This window comes from Mustelus asterias, chromosome 2, assembly GCF_964213995.1.
Source record: "Mustelus asterias chromosome 2, sMusAst1.hap1.1, whole genome shotgun sequence".
Taxonomy (NCBI): domain Eukaryota; kingdom Metazoa; phylum Chordata; class Chondrichthyes; order Carcharhiniformes; family Triakidae; genus Mustelus; species Mustelus asterias.
The window spans coordinates 17,441,992-17,463,989 of NC_135802.1; the positions used below are offsets into that span (position 1 = coordinate 17,441,992).

Below are 21,998 nucleotides of genomic sequence, written 5' to 3' on the forward strand. Positions count from 1 at the left end.
TGCAGTGAGGTATTAGAGGATTGGAGGCCTGTGAATATTGTACCATTATTTAAAAAGGGTGTGAGGGCTTGGCCAGAAAATTTAGGCTGGCCAGTCTGACTTCAGTGTTGGGCAATTGATTGGAATTAATTCTGAAAGACAGAATAAACTAGGGGAAGATTGTCTCTTACTAATGTAACAGAAGTTTTTGAGGAAGTAACAAAGAGGATTGATGAGGGCAGTGCACTGGATGTTGTATACATGAATTTTGGTAAAGCATCTGACAAGGTTCCACATGGCAGGCTGGTCAGAAAACAGGGAAGGTAGCGAGTTAGATCCAAAATTGGCTTCGCGATAGGAAACAATGGATGTTCTAGCGAATGGAAAGTGGCTTCCAGTGGTGTTCCACAGGGCTCATCGTTGGGGCTCTTGCTGTTCATTGTATATATTAATGATCTGGACTCAAATGTGAGAGGCACGACTGGGAAATTTGCAGATGACACAAAAAATGGTTGTGCAGTTGATAGCGAAGCGGATAGCTGTTGCTTCAGAATTATATCAATGGTTTGGTTGGTTGGAAAAGGGGCAAATGGAATTAATGCTGGAAAAATGAGAGGTGCTGCATTTGGGGAGGGCAAACAAAGTAAGGGAATGCTCAAAAAATGGGAGTAAATTCAGAGGGGTTGAGAAAGTGAGACATCTTGGAGTGTATGCCCACAGGTCCCTGAAGGTTACAAGACAGGTGGGTAAGGTTGCAAAGGAAGCTGATGGAATGCTTTATTTTATGGGACAAGGTATTGAATACAAAAGCAGGGAGTTGTTGAGCTTATGCCATAGTGGAGTTTCAGGTACAGTTCTGGTCAGGAAGGACATAATTGCTCTGGAGAGTGTTGCTAGAGCTTGAAAATTGTAGCTTTGAGGAGAGATTGGATAGGCTAGGGCTGAGGACGCTGAGGGGTGACCTAATTAAACTATACAAAATTATGAAGGGCCTAGATAGGGTGGACCAGTTTCGCCTATATGAGGGGTCAGTTACCGGGGGCATAGATTTAAAGTGATTGGTAGAAGGATAAGATGGGACATTAGGGTGTTGGCCATCTGGAATTCTCTGCCTAAATTGGTAGTTGAGGCCGAAATGCTCAACGCATTTAAAAGGTATCTAGATCTGCACCTGAAGTGCTATAACTACAAGACAACAGACTAGATGCTGGAAACCGGGAAAGTTGATTTTTAAAAAAATTCATTCATGGGATGTGGGTGTCGCTGACTAATTGCCCTTGAAATAAGTGGCTTGTTAGACCATTTCAGGGGACATTTGAGAGTCAACCACATTGCTGTGGGTCTAGAGTCACATGTAGGCCAGACCAGGTAAGGAAGGCAGGTTTCCTTCCCTAAAGGATATTAGTCAACCAGATGGGTCTTTATGACATCCAACAATAGTTTCATGGTTATCTGTACTTTAAATTCTAGTTTTTTGTTTTAGTCAATTAAAATTTCAACATCAGCAGTGGTGGGATTAGAACCCAGGTCCCCAGAGCATTAAACTGGGCTTCTGGACTACTAGTCCAGTGACAATAACACCACCTCCCGATAATGAGCGGCTAGTTTATTTTTCTATTTTTTTAAGCCAACACACACACACACGATGGGTGGAATGGCCTCTTTCTGCACTGTAACTTTTCTATGGTCCTATGGTTTTAAAGGTTCTGGGTTTGGAAGGTGCTGTTGAAGGAGGCTTGTCAAGCCACTGCAGTGTATTTTGTAGATGGTACACATTGCTACCATTGTCTGCTGGTGGTGGGGGGCAATGAATGTTTAAGGTGGTGGATGGGAGTCAGGAGGGTTCCACTTCCAGGTTGTTTTGCCTTGGATGGTGTTTCTTATGTCTTGTCAATTAGTAGAAGTGCATTTTGGTTTGGTTTCCTTTTTGGCAATTGTTCCTTTTTTTGCATTCCTGCAGCTTCATATCGTTTGGCAGAATGGAACTTGAGTATTGCTGAATAAAGAGACATATTTTCAGAGCTTTTCTTCTTGCACTCATCAAGACAACGCAAGAACCCCAAATTTCAAACAAAATAACAATTTATACTACATGAGAAAAGGGTGCTGGTTGGCATGCCAGAATTTCCTTACACACCTTAATGCACTCCTTCCCACATTTAAATTCGCCTTTGAAATGGAGCAGTTTTTAACAAGCCCACTTTTCTCAACGTGCTAGTTGAGAGATTCACTGGTATGATCTCTGCTTACCATGAGCCTACCTTCAGTGGTTAATATACATGTTTGGGATTTCTATAATTCCAAATGCTACAAGATTGGCCTTTTTGGCTATCTCGTAAATAGGGCCGGAGCCATTTGCTCACTGTGAAAGCTTGAGCAAAATAGAGCTATCTTGTGGGATGACTACCTTGATCAAATTGTTGCTTGCTGTGTACACCACATATTCAAATGGGCCTGGTGGCATCATTTTTTGACCTGAAAGGGGATAGACAGTAGTTAGCACTGCTGCCTCAGGGCTCCAGGTTCAATTCCAGCCTTTGGTGACTGAGTAGAGTTTGCATATTCTCCCCGTGTATGAGTGGGTTTCCACCCACAGCCCAAAGACGTGCAGGTGGTTAGGTGGATTGGCCATACTAAATTGCCCCTTAGTGTCCAAAGATGTGTAGGTTAGAAGGTTTGCCATGATAAATTTGTATGGGGTTACAGGGATAGGGTAGGGGAGAAGGCCTGGGTGAGATGCTCTGTCAGAGGTGGCATTAGTCAATGGGCTGAACAGTTTCTTCTGCGCTGTAGGGATTCTATGAAAAGGGCCCAGTCTGCCTCAAATTACCCTAGAAGGGTAAAGCATCTCAAAAATTTGAGCAACAATGTGAAGCTAGCCATTCACTTTGCTACTATACAACAGCAATATGAGTCATATTTTCCACTAACAGGATGCTGCCACCAAGTCAAAAAGCCATTGCGGCTACCACATAAATGAGTAATGCGATATATGAATTTCAGGGCCAGTGTGATGCCATGTATGTTGGTCATATGTCCCAACAATGGCAGATCATACCAAGTAATATGTCCTTTCTGCTATTTGCAATGGGAAGAATATCAACCGTACTCAACCAGCCTATGTATACAAAACTAAACATGATGTCTAATATTAGGTGTGATTCCATGAGCGGACAGCACTTGCTGATCAAGCTTAAGTGCTAAGAATTACACCAACAACCAAGTGAAGATCATCATTATAAATGCTTGGTCTCACAATGTGGCTCACTTATACTTGCGAGCTGCACAGATTCATTTGCAGAGACCTGTCCTCTGCATGCAAAAGGAACATGTCCAGGCATTGCACTTTTAAAAAATTAACCAAAAAATGTGAGGGACAAGAGTTCCCCGGTGCATTCTCCATGACAAAGCCTCAACTAGAATCAACTTGCCAATCAATCAGCACCCTTTTCTCATGGAGTATTAACAGTTGCTGACTTTGAAATTTGGCATTCTTGCATTTGTCCTGATGAGTGCAAGACAAAAAGCTTCAAAAGCACTTTCTCTTTTCAGCAATATTGAATATTTTTAAGTTATCTTATTTATTTTGTTGCTGGCAACATTGTTTTGTTCTGCTCATTAACCATACAAAGACAGTTCACATTCTCTTCTGACAGCCTAATTTGCTTTCTCTTCTATTTTTACTCTGCCTCTGTTATATTGATTAAAACTCACCCTTGTGGCTGATATCCAAATAAAATAACCCCGATACAGACGCTTCCTTCAGGAAGAAACGAGCTGAAAAATGATCTCAAATTCTGCTTTCTCAAGTATGGGAGGTAGCAGAGATATTTTACAAAGAAGAATAATAGAAGATACAGGATCAAAATCCAAAATGTGACGTTATAAACAGCAAGGGTAGTGTAAAGTCTTGATTTTCTTAATGGAACAGATCGCAAGAGTTTTTCTCTCCTGCTTGCCTGTCACCATTTTCCCACAGCCAGTTTGAAATCATGGACAACAGCAATATGCTATTTGCATATTGAGGTTTTGCTCTATGTACGTTCCTGTGAAGCCCCTTGGGGTATTCAGTGTGTTAGAAAGACCAGATAAATGCACGTTGTGATTGTTGTTGCTGTGTTTGAATGAATTGAGTAGATTTGTCTCTTTCCAGCATCGTGTTATTGACTGAGGAGCCTTATTTGGGGAGGCGATGGCCTAGTGGTATTATCGCTAGACTATTAATTCAGAAACTCAGCTAATGTTCTGGGGACCTGGGTTTGAATCCCGCCACGGCAGATTGTGGAATTTGAATTCAGTAAAAAAAATATCTGGAATTAAGAATCTACTGATGACCATGAAACCATTGTCGATTGCCGGAAAAACCCATCCGGTTTACTAACGTCCTTTAGGGAAGGAAATCTGCCGTCCTTACCTGGTCTGGCCTACATGTGACTCCAGAGCCACAGCAATGTGGTTGACTCTCAACTGCCCTCTGAAATGGCCTAGCAAGCCACTCAGTTCAAGGGCAACTAGGGATGGGCAATAAATGCTGGCCAGCCAGCAGCACTCATGTCCTACTGATGAATAAATTAAAAAATGTAGATATAGTATGGAAATTTCCTTTGGACAACCCTAAAATTATCAGTACGAGCTGCAGAAATAGATAGGTTCTTGATCAATCAGGGGATCAAGAGTTACGAGGAGAATGGGGATGAGAATCATATCAGCCATAACTGAATGGCGGAGCAGACTCGATGGGTCGAATGACCTAAGTCTGCTCCTATATCGTATGGTCTTGTTCCTTATTTCACACAAGTTGCTTACTTTGTCTCCCAAGATTTTAATATCGACAACTGAAAACACTTACCATGGGTGACTTGTAGTATCTGTGCAGTATGTTTATGAAGTCTGTTATAGTTAACATTCCTAGGAGAAAAAGAGAAGCATTTTTAATTGAGGTCACAAAATATTGCAGCACTGTGTTGTATCACTGAAGTCTGTTGTCAGGAGTATCATGGTGGAAACCTTAATACTCAACATTATTTAAAAAAAACAGTGGGCGGAATTTTATGACCTCGCTCGGGCAAGGCTCATAAAATCCCCCTCCCCCCCCCCCCCCAGCCAACAGAGTATCCTTTCTGATTCCGGGGCGGGGGAGGCGGTAAAATCCCAGCCAGTGAGTTTCACTTGTTGGGCGAGAAAACCTTGCTGCCAACCAGCAGTGACATCACCAATAAACAGGCATCAAATCCACTGGCAGTAACGCTGAGCAAAATGAAGTACACTCAGCACAAAGTAAAAACAGAAAAAGCTGGAGAAACTCGGCAGGTCTGACAGCAGCTGTGGAGAGAGGATAGAGCCAACGTTTCAAATCTGGATGACCCTTTGTCGGAGCTGCTGAGCTTCTCCAGCATTTTCTGTTTTTGTTTCAGATTCTAACATCCACAGCCTTGATCTGAGTACAAAGTAAATGAGTTTGATTGACAAAGTCGCCCAAAACAATTGTTTTTCAAATTGTGACTGGCAAAAAGACCGTAAAGGTCTCTCCTCGCCCTGTACATTTCGAAATATATCAAAGACATACAGATTAGAGTTAACACATACGAACATATGAATCAGAAGCAGGAGTAGGTCATTCAGCTCCTCGAGCCTGCTCCACCATTTGATAAGATCATTGCTAATTGGATTGTGGTCTCAACTCTACTTTCCTGCATACCCCCTATAATTTTTAACTCCCTTCTTAATAAAGAATCTAAATCGGCCTTAAAAGTATTCAATGCCGTTGCCTCAACTGCTCTCTTAGGAAGAGAATTTTGCACACTACTGACCTTAGAAAAAAAATTCCCCTCTTCTCCATCTAAAATAGAGGATCCCACGTTTTTAAACGGTGTCCCTTATTTCTAGTCTCTCCCACAAGGGGAAACGTTCTGTCGGCATCCACTTTGTCAAGTCCCTTCAGGATCTTATATGTTTCAATAGGATCACCTCTCATTTTTCTAAACTCCAACGGACAGGGCTCCCAGCTGTCCAACTTTTCCTCATAAGATAACCCTGCCATCCTAGGAGTCAGTTGCATTAACCTTCTCTGAACTGCTGCAAATGCGTGTGTATCCTTTAAGAGACCAAAACTGTGCACACTATTCCAGAAGTGGTCGCACCAACACTGTACAACTGCAACAAAACTTCCGAAAACAGTTATACTCTATACTCACAATAAATGCCAACATTCTACCTGCCTTCCTAATCACTTTCTGTACCTGCTGCCAATTTCTGTGATTCATGTAACAGGACACCTAGATCCCTCTGGACTACAGAATTCAGCAGCCCCTCTCCAGTTAGATAGCATTCTGCCTTTCTATTCTTCCTGCCAAAGTGGACAAGTTCATATTTTACTCCAGCTGTTAAATTTTTGACCACTCACTTAACCTATAACCCTTTGCAGACTTATGTCCTCTTCACAACCTACCTACCTTTGTATCTTAAGCAGATTTAACAACCAGATATTTTGTCCCTTCATCCAAGTTAATGATATCGATTGTAAACAGTGAGGCCTAGCATCGGTCCCTGCAGCACTCCACTTATTACAGCATGCCAACCCAAAAATGACCCATTTATCCCTACACTCTGCTTCCTATTATCTAACCAATCCTCTATCCACGTAAATAGGTCACCCCTACACCAAAAGCTCTTATTTTGTGCTGCACTTTGTCAAATGCCTTTTGGAAATCCAGGTACACCACATCTACAGGTTTCCCTCTATCCACATTAATTTATTATAGTTCTTTGAGGAAATAACAATCAAACACTATTTCCCTTTCACAACACCATGTTGACTCTACTTGATTGCATTAAGATTAAGAATAACCTCCTTAATAACAAATACTTTCATTTTCCCCATGACAGACGTTAGGTTAACTGACTTCTAGATTCCTGCTTTATGCCTCCCTCCTTTCTTGAATAGTTACATTTACTAATTTTTAATTGAGGGACCTTTCCAGAATTAAGGGAATTTAGGAAAATATCAAACAATGCATCTACTGTCTTCACAGCCACTTCTTTTAAGACCCTAGGGTGCAGACCATCAGGTCCTGGGGACTCGCCTGACTTTAGCTGTGACAGTTTTTTTATGTACGCTTTCCCTGGCAATTGTAATGGTTTAGAGATTTTCCCTCCCTTTCACCAATTTACAACAGACACAGATTGTTTAGCAGATCTGCAATCTCCTTACTTATTAATTTCCCATTATTAATTTCCCATTTGCACTCTCTAGACAGCCAACATTCCCTTTAATTACTATACTAAATGCCGTGCTAAATTGCCCCTTACTGCCCAGGGACGTATAGGTTAGGGGGATTAGCAGGGTAAATATGTGCGGCTATGGGGATAGGGACTGGGCAAGATGCTCTGTCGGACAGTTGGTGCAGACTTGATGGCTGGCGTCTGTACTGTAGGGATTCTATGATTCATCCCCTCCTCAGTTTCTTTGGTCATTCTTCGTTTAAAAAAAAATTCTGACAAATCTTCTGGCATACTAGTCTTAGCAGAATTGTTCACTTTGTCTTTCAATCTGATACCATCTTAGATAGCCATTGATGATGCATCCTTCTCCTTTTGCACTGGAAAACATCTTTACTGAGTGTTATGCAATATCATCTTAAACATCCAACACTGCATCTCTACCATCCTAGCCTTTAACCTAATTTCCCAGTTCACTTTAACCAGCTTTGTTGTCATACATACTCTTGTAATTATAATTACAGTACAGAGGGATCTGGGTGTCCTAGTATAAGAATCACAAGGATCAAGTAGGCAGACATAGCAAACAATTAGAAAGATAAATGGGATATTGATGTTTATTGCAAAGGGAAAGGAGTATAAAAGTTGGGAAGTTTTTTACAGCTGTACAGGGTTTTGGTGAGACCACATCAGGAGTACTGTGCACGGTTTTGGTTTCCTTAGAAAGTATGTAACTGCATCAGAAGCAATTCAGAGAAGGTTCACATGACTCATTCCTGGGATTAAGGGCTTATTTTACGAAGAAAGGTTGAACAGGCTGCGATTATACCCATTGGATTTTAGTAGAATGAGAGGTGATCTTGTTGAAACACAAGACCCCGCGGGGACTGGTTAGACTGAATGCCAAGAGGATGTTTCTTCTCGTCAGGGAGACTAGAACTAGGGACATAGTTTAATATAGAGTCTCTCTTCTAAAATGGAGATGAGGAAAAATTATTTCTCTGTGCATTATTTGTATGTGGAATTCTCTTCCTCAGGAAGCAGTGGAGGCTGGGTCACTGAATTTATTCAAGGCTGAGTTTAACAGATTTTATGTTTATGGGAGTCAAGAGTTATGGGGAGCAGACAGGAATGTGGAGTTCAGGCCATAAATGAGATCAGCCATGATCTTATTGAACAGCAATGCATGTTTGAAGGGCCCAATGGCCTCCTCCTACTCCAATATCCTATTGCCTTTAAGTTTAAACTAATCTTCAGACTCTTTTCTCGTTGTGTTATCAATACAATACTGATATAGGAGCCACCCTGCATCCAGAGATATTACATGTTCACAATTTTGCCTCGTCAGGATCTCCTGCCGTGTTGGTTTAATATACAATCTAAGCCTCACAGTGTTAAATTTCTCGCACTGCATGACTTCACTGAATAGAAATTAAGTCTTAAATAGGATCAGGGCCACTATTAGCACCAGGGTCACTGAGGTTGTGGGAAGAAAGCCACGTTTTTTTTTGTAAACAAGTCTACCACGCTATTCAGCCGATAGTGTGCTATTTTAGTTTAACTTGTTCATTGTATTTTCAATCTCAAAATCTAGATTCTGTTGCCATTCTCACCCTGCCACCCAGTATTCGATCATGGGTCTACACAGAAACATGGAAAATAGAAGCAGGAGTAGGCCATTCGGCCCTTCGAGCCTGCTCCATTATTCATTATGATCATGACTGATCGAATTCAATATCCTGATCCTCCCCCTCCTCCCATGTTCCTTGATCCCTTTAGCCCCAAGAGGTATACCTAATTTTTTCTTGAAATCACACCCAACGTTTTGGCCTCAACTACATTCTGTGGTTATTGAATTCCTCACATTCACCACCCTGTACAGCTGGCATTACTTTATAACTCTCAGAAGGTATTCTCACGTGGCATGGGATGGGATTTTGGGCAAAGTTTATTCAAGGTGGAAGAGAAAAGAAATGACAGCTCCTGGAGATCTATAATGTGGTGCCAATAATCAATTCTGGACCATGGTGCAATCCACAGCCAACTTCAGCTATGGCTGGTGCAGGAAGATCACCTGTGACTGACAGAGAAACAAGAGAGAAGTATGGCTCCAAAACAAAGATGCTCGAGCAGACAATGGAGGGAGTGGGACCATTGCAGACTGTTTTGTTAATCACTGGAAGAGACGAAGAGGAACAACTTAGGAACTTGGATGCCACTTTTCAGAGATTGGGAGATTATGGACTGAGAGTCCACAAGGACAAGTATGAGTTCTTCCAGTCCGATGTTGAGTATTTGGGACATGTGATTGATGCCATGGGCCTTCACAAATTTCCTTTAAAGGTCAAGGCTATCTCAGAGGCACCTGCAACTCGGAACATTAACCAGTTGCTTCCTCGGATTGTTGAATTACTTGGGTTAGTGTGTGACGCATCCTCTTATGGTGTTGGAGCAGTGGCATCCCACATCATGTCATCGGCTGAAGACAGACCTGTTGCCCTTTTTTCTTGAACACTGAGCAAGGCTAAAAGTAGCCATGCACAAATTAAAATGGAAGCGTTCAGGGATTATCTTTGGAGGAAAGAAATTCCATCAATTCCAGTGCGGAAGAAACTTCACACTGTTGACAGGCCATCGTCCATTAACTACCAGGTCTGGACCACACATGGGAATTCTGTTACTGGTAGCAAGTAGAGTGCAGAGATGAGCATTGGACATTCTGATGCCAAAAAGTATCGACATTGTAATGTGGATGGAATGTCAAGATTACCTCGACCAAGTACTTTGTCAGTTAGTAGTTCATCAAACTACTAAAGTGGAATTATCTTCTAGTTTGAGCAGGTAGACAGTACACCAGTCACTTAAAAAGAACAAAGCACAGTACAGCACAGGAACAGGCCCTTCGACCCACCAAGCCTGCGCCGATCACGTTGTCCTATCTAGACCAACTGCCTGTATCCCTCTATACTCTGCCTGTTCATGTGTCTATCCAGGTAAGCCTTAAGTGTCACTAACGTGTCTGCCTCAACCACCTCACTTGGCAGTGCATTCCAGGCCCCCACCACTTCTGGAAAAGCGAGGAAGTAACATTTATTTGTCAGTCACAAGTAAGGCATTAACACGGCAATGAAGTTACTGTGAAATTCACCGAGTCGCCACTCTGATACTTTCAGAAGTGATGCATATGGTATTATGAGGGAAGACCTCAGAACTAAGACCGGACTTGAAACCGCATTCCTCTGGAAGACTGGAGCTGTCAGTACAGTCAGGGTGTCTTCTTTGGGGTGTCCGAGTGATCATTCCACCACCATTGAGAAGACGACTGTTAAACAAGTTACATGAGCGCCATTGCGGAATTGCGTGCATGAAGGAAATAGCCAGGCGTTATTTCTGGTGGACTGGATTGGATGTGAACTGAAGAGAAAGTTGGAACATGTTCCTTATGTGTAAAGACAAGAAACCTGCCACCCTTAGCACTGCTAAATCAACGGAAATGGCCAGAAGAGGCTTGTAGACTTTGTGGACCTTTTGAAGGACGTACACCTAGGATGGTTGCTACAATGAAATCTACTTCATCAGAATAAACAATCGAGAGGCTAGAAAAGGGCTTTCGTAAGTTTGGATTCTCTGAACAATTGGTAAGCGACAACAGACCTCAATTTGACTCAGAAGAATTCAAAAGTTTATTGAACAAAGCAGAATGGTATTCAACACATTAGGTCAACATATTCTACTAGCAGAACATTTTTTCCAAACTATGAAGCATACATTGAGAGTAACCAGGGAAGAAGGGTTGCTGATCAAACATTTTAAACAGGGCAGCACGGTGGCACAGTGGTTAGCACTGCTGCCTCATAGCATCAGGGGCCTGGGTTCGATTCCAGCCTCAGGTCGCTGTCTGCGTGGAGTTTGCACATTCACCCATTGTCTGCATGGATTTCTTCCGGGTGCTCTGGTTTCTTCCCACAGTCCAAAGATGAGCAAGTTAGGTGTCTTGGCCATGCTAAATTGCTCCTCAGGTGTCCCAAGATGTGTAGGTTAGGGGAATTAGCGGGGTAAATGCATGAGGTTAAGAGAATGGGCCTGGGTAAGATGCTCTGTCTGAGAGTCGGTGCAGTCATGATGGGCCAAATGGCCTCCTTCTGCACAGTAGGGATTCTATTCTATGATTTTATTAAGTCCTACTAACGTATAGGAATACTGTTCATTCTACAACCAAAATCTCACCTGCATTATTAACAATGAAGAGACAATTACGTTTGGCATTTGACTTGCTGAAACTTCTGAAAATTAAAGCAATCATACAACAACAACGACAGATAGAATGGCTGGAAAGTGATGCAAAACATTGTCCTTGGTGGAAGGCACAATGTGTTTTGAGTAGGAATTAATCCACAGGAGAGAAGTGGTTCTTGCCACAATCCTTGCAGACTGGACCTGTCACATATACCATCCAAACCAGAGAAGACATCATCTGGAGGAGGCATGCGGACCGGATATCGGTGGGAAGAACCGTCCATAGGAAATGGAACTTGCTGAAAATCTTGGTTCAATCATACAAAGTCCTGACCTAAACCTTCCTGCAACACTGACACTAACAAGACACTGTTGAGGAAAGCAGCACCTCACCTGTAGACCAAACACAGAGTCAACCTCTAGATATAACATCGATGCCAATTAAATTCGCGGAAAGACAAAAACGCCACAGGTTACAACCAGTGAAAACAGGACACTAGAGGTTTGCCATCAACTGTTCAGAGAGTGACAATCTCTGACTTACTGATTATTGCTCATGTGGCACTTGTTTGAATTTGTTGGAGATGTACAATTTAAAAGGGGAGAAAATGTTATGGATGAATATTGATTGTTGATAGCTGCACTAAGCACTGTGTATTAATATAGTCATGACATCACAGATTGCTAACGCAGGGAAACTATCAGAGTGAAGAAGCAGCCATGTCGCGAACACCATCCTATAAATAAACTCCGTTATTTTTAACCCTCCATTCTTCATGGTGTGAATTCTCCAACATAAAACACAGATAAACTCAGTATTACTTCAAATATAACCAAGAAAATAGAACCAGATGTGAATTTAAATGAATGCACAGAAAATGCAAGTTAGGTATTAGGAAGGAGCCCTTCAAATCAAAGAATGATAAACATTTGGGGATAACACTCTAGGTGTTGCAACAGAGCCAGGGTTGAAATTAATCTTGGACTGTAGCACAAAATGGGCAATAGATTAGTGGCAACCCATTTAACTTCAGTGGAAAAGAAAATGGGGCTGAGAGTAAAATCAGCTGTCAATTTGCTATCCTGTTTTGCGGCACTGTGGAAGATTAATTTCATACCCAAAAAGGCTAATGAGGGTTCAAAGTGTAGCCAATGCCATCCCGGGAGAGCGAGAGTCAGAAGAGGGATTTATGGGCTGATCTTCATGTAATCTCTACTATAAAATACAGAAAACAAGTCATGCCATGTCACATCGCAACCAGCTGCATTAGGGCCGAGCATCAACTTATAGTCTAGAGCAAGCACAACAGATAATGATCACTTGTCCACAAAGGTGTATCCTCTAACAGAATTATTAGAACACAGCTTTTGAAGCACAGGTTATCAAAGCTGGAGTATATTTTTTTCAGTAGATGCACACATCAGGAGTTCTGCATCCAGCGCTGTTCTGTGTTACAAGCTAAAGACAAGATACAAACCCACATTATATTTTATTAAGTGCATTGTAAAACATTTAACTAATGTTAGCAGGATAGTGCGTGCAGCTTAATGCTGCCTTGACTTAAACCCGGCGCCTATGCACAACATTCAAATGGATCTTCTATATATAGCAATCAATGAATCCCCCAACTTCTCGGAGGAATAACTAGCACGTTACTCAATTACTTACAAATTGAGAAACGCCCAAAAAACCCAAGGAGCTCCATATATTCAGAGATTTGACAGTGAATACTATAAAAGGACCTCCAGTAATCAAACTATTTCCATATTTCCAAGAAGCTAAACAATTCAAATTCCTTTTCACACTGTGTTAATTATATCCTGCAGGCTAATTCTAGAAACAGTGCCAGCTACCTTAACTAGTCTGGAAGATGATGACCGGCAACAGAACTCAAGTGCAATTAAACAGATTTTGGCATCAAACTACTGGCTAATTTGGGAAGACTTGCTAACAGCTGGATGGTCGAGACTCAATTTAATGCAGACTGAAAAAGGGACATAAAGAAAGCTGGTGGTCTCTAATCCAGAGCTTTCTGTACAAATGTACGTGCTTTACATGACAAGCAGTCCTGATTCTCTAGTGATTCCTGACTCTTGGCCCCCTTGTTAGGCTACTTTCTCTTGAGGCTTTGATACAAGTTGAATTGCTAAAGTTCAATGAAAAATAGGAAGAACCGCAGCAGAAACAGTTACAATCTTGTGAACCTAACGTCCATTTCATAATTAAATGGCCCAGAGGAAGTTCCCATTCAGATTAAGTTACACTCTAGAAGCCATTAACTGCCTATCTGAAAATAAATGAATTTAGTGTCGTAACTGGATACAAGTGAAAGTTACTTTTAAAATCATAACAAAACAAAAAACATTACCTGCCATTAACAATTATAGAATTTTGTGTTTTTTCAAAAAAAATACTTTTTTTTTGAAGCTTCAGTGTACGTTACTACAAGGCCTGGTTCATTACAGAATGCTCCGAAAGCTTGTATGGCTTTTGCTACCAAATAAACCTGTTGGACTTTAACCTGGTGTTGTTAAACTTCTTACTGTCATTACAGAATCACAGAATATTACAGTGTAGAAGAGGCGCTTCAGCCCATCGAGTCTGCACTGATGCATGACATGCCCCAACCTGTCCATTTAATCCCATTTGCCAGCACTTGCCCATAGTCTTGAATGTTATGGCGTGCCAAGTACTCATCCAGGTACTTTTTAAAGGATGTGAGGCATCCTGCCTCCACCACCCTCCCAGGCAGCGCATTCTGGACTGTCACCACCCTCTGAGTAACAAGGTTTTTCCTCAAATCCCCCCTAAACTTCCCACCCCTCACTTTTAACTTGTGTCCCCTTGTAACTGACCCTTCAACTAAGGGGAACAGCTGCTCCCTGTCCACCCTGTCCATGCCCCTCATAATCTTGAGCACCTCAAACAGGTTGCCCCTCAGTATTCTCTGCTCCAGAGAAAACAACCCAAGCCTATCCAATCTCTCTTTATAACTTAAATGTTCCATCCCAGGCAGCATCCTGGTGAATCTCCTCTGCACCCCCTCCAGTGCGATCACATCCTTCCTATAATGTGGCGACCAGAACTGCACACTGTGCTCCAGCTGTGGCCTCACCAAAGTTCTACACAACTCCATCATGACCTCTCTGCTTTTGTAATCATTAACTGTAGCTAAATGATGCATTCAGACACAGGAAAAAGCTGATCATAAACTTCTATTTCTAGCTGAGAAATGTCCATTTTCCACCAGACTGCAAGTCTTTTTTCTACTCCAGAGGGCTGACAGAAAGAGATATGAAATGGACATAGAACATAGAACAGTACAGCACAGAACAGGCCCTTCGGCCCACGATGTTGTGCCGAGCTTTATCTGAAACCAAGATCAAGCTATCACACTCCCTATCATCCTGGTGTGCTCCATGTGCCTATCCAATAACCGCTTAAATGTTTCTAAAGTGTCTGACTCCACTATCACTGCAGGCAGTCCATTCCACACCCCAACCACTCTCTGCGTAAAGAACCTACCTCTGATATCCGTCCTGTATCTCCCACCACGAACCCTATAGTTATGCCCCCTTGTAATAGCTCCATCCACCCGAGGAAATAGTCTTTGAACGTTCACTCTATCTATCCCCTTCATCATTTTATACACCTCTATTAAGTCTCCCCTCAGCCTCCTCCGCTCCAGAGAGAACAGCCCTAGCTCCCTCAACCTTTCCTCATATGACCTACCCTCCAAACCAGGCAGCATCCTGGTAAATCTCCTCTGCACTCTTTCCAGCGCTTCCACATCCTTCTTATAGTGAGGTGACCAGAACTGCACACAATATTCCAAATGTGGTCTCACCAAGGTCCTGTACAGTTGCAGCATAACCCCACGGCTCTTAAACTCCAACCCCCTGTTAATAAAAGCTAACACACTATAGGCCTTCTTCACAGCTCTATCCACTTGACTGGCAACCTTTAGAGATCCGTGGATATGGACCCCAAGATCTCTCTGTTCCTCCACAGTCTTCAGAACCCTACCTTTGACCCTGTAATCCACATTTAAATTTGTCCTACCAAAATGAATCACCTCACATTTATCAGGGTTAAACTCCATTTGCCATTTTTCAGCCCAGCTTTGCATCCTATCGATGTCTCTTTGCAGCCTACAACAGCCCTCCACCTCATCCACTACTCCACCAATCTTGGTGTCATCAGCAAATTTACTGATCCACCCTTCAGCCCCCTCCTCCAAGTCATTAATAAAAATCACAAAGAGCAGAGGACCAAGCACTGATCCCTGCAGCACACCGCTAGCAACCTGCCTCCAATCCGAAAATTTTCCATCGACCACCACCCTCTGTCTTCGGTCAGACAGCCAGTTACCTATCCAATCGGCCAACTTTCCCTCTATCCCACACCTCCTCACTTTCATCATAAGCCGACCATGGGGGACCTTATCAAACGCCTTACTAAAATCCATGTATATGACATCAACTGCCCTACCTTCATCAACACACTTAGTTACCTCCTCAAAAAATTCTATCAAATTTGTGAGGCACGACTTGCCCTTCACGAATCCGTGCTGACTATCTCGGATTAATCCGCATCTTTCTAAATGGTCGTAAATCCCATCCCTAAGGACCCTAATGGAAATAGTACTCACTTTAGGGCTTACACTGCCAGCATCACTCAGGAATCCTGCATTAATTCTGAGGAATGGGCAAGGGTTACCAACCATTAGACAAGGATGGCCTCAAAGAGAGATGAAAAAATTAACTCAAAATTGCAAGTCTAGATATTGGTAACCTGATGAGAAGCGATGAAGCAATTGACCTGATGAGAAAAATAATAGTTCATGGATCTCCAGGAAATAAAGTAGTAGGGGAACAAAGCAAGAGAAATTACATTATACTCCATCTGCCAAATGCTTGCCCACTCTCTTAACCTGTCTATATCCCTTTGCAGAGTCTCTTCGTCTTCTTGACAAATTATCTTCCTACCTATCTTGGCGCTATCGGCAAATTTAGCTACCATACATTTGCTGACAGAACCAAAGTAATGCTAGAAATGGGGGGGGGGGGGGGAGAGAGAGAGAGAGGAGAGAAAGTGCAGGATATAACGTTATATAACGTTATTCTTGGTGGAAATGGTTTTGGAGGAGTAAATGAAGTGGGAGTCAAGATCCTGGAGTTTTCCATGTCATTCCAACTGGTAATACTAAACACCTGGTACCAAAGCGCAGGAATCATCTTACAACCTATAACAGTGATGGTAAAGAATCACTGCTGGGCTATATGATGGTTAGAAAAAAAACCTGCAAAAGAAGCCAAGAACTACAAATTCAAACATTATTCAAAGGGATACATTCAAAATTGCAAAAAACTACTGAGGAATTAAACTCCGACAGGGGTATGAAGATCAACAGACCAAGACCCAATTTATGGCCTAGGGAAGAGGCTCAGAACAAAGGGTATAAGGTTTATTGATGAAGAGTTGGAGAAATGAGTAGTTTCAAGTATCTAAGGTTAATGATGGCAGAAGATGAAAGTATAGAAATGGAAATTAAGCAATGCCAGCTCTTGGAGTTATTGGCAGAATGCAGTGGAGTGCTATGTGAAAGAAAAGCATCGTCTGAATTGAAAGGAAGAATCTACAAGACAGTTGTGAGACCGGCCTCATTATGTAATGTAGAAACTTAGACAAGACCAGAACAAAATCTAAGATGACTACACAAAGTGCTATATTATTTTGTTGACCAAGTGGGAATTTGTTATAATTTAATATAAAATTGCATTTTGATTTGGTTCAAATGTATAAAACTATGAAAACTTTTGGATATTTCAATTGCTTCGACCAGTCTTGATCATAGTGGGAGGATATTTGCATCTGAGCCCACTTGTGAGAAAAACTATACAAATGCACAGTGGTCATGACTTGTATGTTTTTTGCTCATTTGCAAGTTCATAGTTTACATGCAAATCCCACATTGACACAAGTTAACAATTTGCTTTCTATGCTTCCACTCCTTCAGTCTGTGGTTCGTATCCCCTCTGCTGTTCTTTGCTGGCATTGTCTGCTTGGAAGTAGTGCAATTTGACCAGACTCTTAATAAAAGTCCTTCCAAAGGTGCTTAGGGTCAACAGTAAAACTTATTCATCCCAAATAAAATCGCTTAGCTTTTGTTTTCAAAACATACAAGAGAGAAGAGCAGCAGTGAACACGAACACATGGCATTAACAACCAGTCTACAGAAGAGATGAAGCAGAGAGTAGGTACAGTATAGACTGTGGTTGGAAACACAATAGAGCTCTTGTGTTTTCAATCCAATCTCCTTATATGCAACACAAGCTTGACAAACTGCACTTTCAGGCAGCAGGTTTGACTGCACATGCATGGTACAATTATTTTCCACATTATACTGAACTTAAATAGTAGAACAATCCACCTGCAGTGATTTAACAGTTAAGAGCTCATCCTCAAGAAGACATCAACAATATTAAAAAATGCATGTGTGTTTCACACAGAAAAACAACCCAAAGCATTTCACAAAGCAGGGAGGAGGGGAAACTAGGGTAATCAAATGGGTAAATTTAATGAGGATCTTAAAGGAAGAGAGAGAACTGAAGTGGTTGAAGGGTTCAGGAAGGACATTCCAAAGCCAGCTAAAGGCACAACTGTGAATAGATGCTGCAGTGAAGTCTAGCCAACCCAGTCAGATACAATCTCGAGAAGAGACTGAATGACAGGGAGGCAAGAAGTGATTGGGACATTCCGAGTTTGCATCCTGTTGCCTGACAATTATTTCAGGCAGAAGAGGGTGTCCAAGCTCAGTTGGAAATGCTGTCAAACAAAAATCAGTGGCCACATCTTTAAAAGGAGGAGCAGTGGTTCCTCGAGAGGAAGACAATATTGAAGGACTTTGTGATTCATCATGATGGCTAAACTGACTTCTAGAACACCAGATTGCATGGTTTGACATGCACCACCACAGCAAGATCAAAGAGCCATCTAAAATGGCAATGGCCAGATTGTGGCAGAAGCGAGAGAGTAAGTGTTGAGCCATCATTTTCATTGCACTGGCAGTAAAGCTATAAATTAGTTCCCGTGTGCCGTGATAAATAGCAATAATCCAAGTAGAATTAATGACCGACTAAAATGAAGTCAAAGTACTAGACCAGCTGAAAAAGCTCAAAGCAGTAAGTCCCCAAACGAATGGATGGGACTTATATTCCAATTACTTATTCTAGAACACTGAGACACGTGTTGAAATTTAAGAGGCACCTGGCAAACATCGCGGTGGTGTTGAAAATATGCAGTAAAATGACGCTCCAGCCTTACTGACTTTGATACCTTTGAAGACAGAACTGCATACTGAAGTACAATTTCATAATTAAGCAGCCCTCCCATAGCTCATCTATATTATTCTTTTTGCTATATTATCATGGAGGCCACAGATTGAACTATCCAGAGACAGGAGGGATCTTTGGTTTATTTTTTCTCTCTCCCTCCGCCCCCCCCCCTCTCTTAATTTCTCTAGCCTAGGGATACGGAGACCAATTTTAGAACACCATTTGAAATCCCAATATCTTTACCAAATCTAGTGACAAAGCGCTCAAAATTACTGCTCTGCAAGGCTTAGTGCCTGTGCCCTTGAGACACCAGGCAGTTCTTGTGGTAATGAGCAGTCCTACTGGTGCAAGATTAATAAAGATTAATGCGGTGAATCAGAGTTTCCTTTCGAAGAAATACCGTGGCTAAAAACAACTTCCATTGCTCTAATCACTTGGGGAAAAAGAAATGGAACTCGAGAAGACTTCAGACAAAGTCTAAAGATAGCCCGACTCAACGTCAAACACGATACGTGAAATCCTGCAGCTCATGAACTTGACATGTTGAAGGAAAGGAAAAGCAAAGAAAAATGTGCAAAAATTAAAGGCCGATGCAGTCTAGCAAAGGAGGCTAATTATTACTGGCATGCGAATATAAATCTAAATGCAAACTACCTATTCCATGAAGTCTGATTGCTCAATTCGCTTTGGGTGCACAAGCTATATTAACTGAGTTGACAATAATAAGATATTAACAGACATTGATTAATATTAAAATTAGGTTTCAGATTAAACAGATGTGGTTGAGAATTCATAGTCGAATAGATTAAATGTTATCCATGGAAGCAATGGGTTTGATGGGTCAAATAGCCTTTGCTTGTTCCTACTACCTTGTGTTTTTATTTCTTGTGCAAGATGACAAGATCTAAAAGAGAACAGATTCACTCACAGATGAGATTCATGTCCCTTTAAATTGCAGAACCAATTTTAATTAAAGTACTCTTGCAACATTCTCCCACTGCTCAGAAAGTTACACCATGTATTGTTCAGATAGATGCCATAGCATTCTACAGCAAAAAAAAACAACATTTGGCCCATTGTGTCTGAAAGAGCTATTCACTCACTCAGTCCCATTCTTTCCCTATAGTCCCAAGTGCAAGGTACAACTGTAAACTTCAGCTGGTGGATATTCAGAGCCTGAAATATATGAGGTTGGGGGTGGGGAAATGGCAAGCCTGCAGACTTGAGCTTCAGCTAGATTTAACAGCAAGACCTCATTATAATTGTATTCCGGCCAGCTACCAGGTTGGAAAAACAGTGGCAGAAGGGCTAACTGGGGACCCTTAGGGACATTCCCCAGCAATTGCAATGTGGGGCAAGTTGCAGATTGGGGATGGGATGGGATGGAATTGTGCAGCAGAATGGGCTGGGAGCTCAATGTCAGGAGAATGTTTGTATAGATCAGCAGCATAAAATCACACTAACTGACCATGATAGGCCAAGTGTTCAGACCACCTGTGATTGAAAATAAAAGAGCACTGACTTGTGGAACTGGAGGCAGCCATTTAATTCGACAGTAAGTACCCATGTCCATCCAGAGTCAGGGAAAGCCTATCAAGGCACTGATACCATTCCATTTGCATTACAGTATTCCCTTATTAAATAAGTCATGGCTCGGGTGATTGGCAGAACTGCAATAGAAAATATTCCTCAATTCAAGGCCTTGCAAGGGACAACTTGGCAGATTAAGAATTTAAGAAATAGGAGAAGGCCGTTCAGCCCTTTGAGCTTGTTCAGCCATTTAATAAGATCATTTTTACATCACTTGCACTATCCTGCAAAATAAAATACACAAGAGGCTGTTAATGGATTGTTTCACCTGTAGGAGTGTGATGGCTTCAGCCAGGCTAATGAGGTTGGCTTGCTAGAGTATGAAAAGAGCTACCTGATGAGTCCTAATTGATGATTAAATCAGGGAGCCTCATGCTCCCTATTTAAAATAGGGTGTGTCAGACTTCCAGCCTGCATTCAGCAGGGAGCAACCGGAGAGCTGGCTGTGTACAGATATATGGTGTAAATAAAGTAACTTGGTGATGGGACTTTCGCCTCTGTGGAGTTATTACAAGGAGTATGGAAAGTTGTGATAGCCACTTTAGCTCCTTGAAGCAGACACGGGTTGCCAGCAGTGTTGGAATGCCATTGCATTATTAACAGCTGTGAAGTGATTCTTCTGACAATGCAACACTTAAGTTTCTTCCACTTATCATGGCATCTCTTTTAAAGTGGAAAATATTCCAAATGCCAAACTGCTGAAAGCAGAGTTTCTTCACTTAACAGTCAGCTCAAGAGCTGAACCATCCACAAAAGATTATAAAGCTTGACACTGTGAGGAAACGGGCCTCACAGAGAATGAAGAACTCTGTGTCAAAAGACACCACGATAACAAATTTAAATTTTATACATGGATTCAAGTTCACTCCAGTTACCCAGAGATCCTCAAAATCCTTCAGTGCAGAAGGAGGCAATTTGGCCCATCGAGTCTGCACCGACAACAATCCCACCCAGGCCTTATCCCCGTAACCCCACATATTTACCCTGTTAATCCCTCTAACCTACGCATCCCAGGACACTATGGGGCAATTTGCCATGGCCAGTCAACCCAACCTGCACATCTGTGGACTGTGGGAGGAAACCGGAGCACTCGGAGGAAACCCACACAGACACGGGGAGAAGGTGCAAACTCTACACAGTGACCCAAGTCTGGAATCGAAGCCAGGTCCCTGGAGCTGTAAGGCAGCAGTGCTAACCCGTGCCACCGTGCTGCCTCAATAAATCCTAAATAATCTTCAAATCCAAAGGCACAATAAAATTTAACTGGGTGTTCTAAAGTTGAGCCAATACTTTCTTGCTCAATCTAGGCAAGAATTAAGTTCTACATTGTACGATAGTGCAGAAAAACACAGAGATTAATGAACATTTTAGAACTCTCTCTGGTATTAAATCAAAGCCTTTGCTAATTCCATTAGTCTAAAATAGAAGAAGTTGCAACAGATGAATTATTTTACTGGGAAATCAAGCACCATGGACAAAGAGCTTTTCTGGCTAACGAAATTTCTTATTTGACTTGCTAAGGCAATAAAATATAGCAGAGACTTATTATTTCTGAAATAAAGAAATAAATCCAGTAAAAGACCTATCTTTACCTACTAAGTGCTGAAGTAAATTCCTTCTACTCTGCCCAATCCTTT

General features: G+C 41.9%; 1 protein-coding gene across 12 annotated transcripts in view; it reads right to left on the reverse strand.

The window, feature by feature from the left end:
• The window catches only part of LOC144506100 (5'-AMP-activated protein kinase subunit gamma-2-like), a 496,688-nt gene that overhangs the window by 42,125 nt on the left and 432,565 nt on the right, over positions 1 to 21,998 (reverse strand). For all 12 annotated transcript variants that reach the window (XM_078231958.1, XM_078231951.1, XM_078231964.1 and 9 more), the window contains one exon: positions 4,829 to 4,887. In XM_078231958.1, the coding sequence (XP_078088084.1) occupies positions 4,829 to 4,887 (59 nt within the window). The remainder of the gene's footprint in view (positions 1 to 4,828; positions 4,888 to 21,998) is intronic.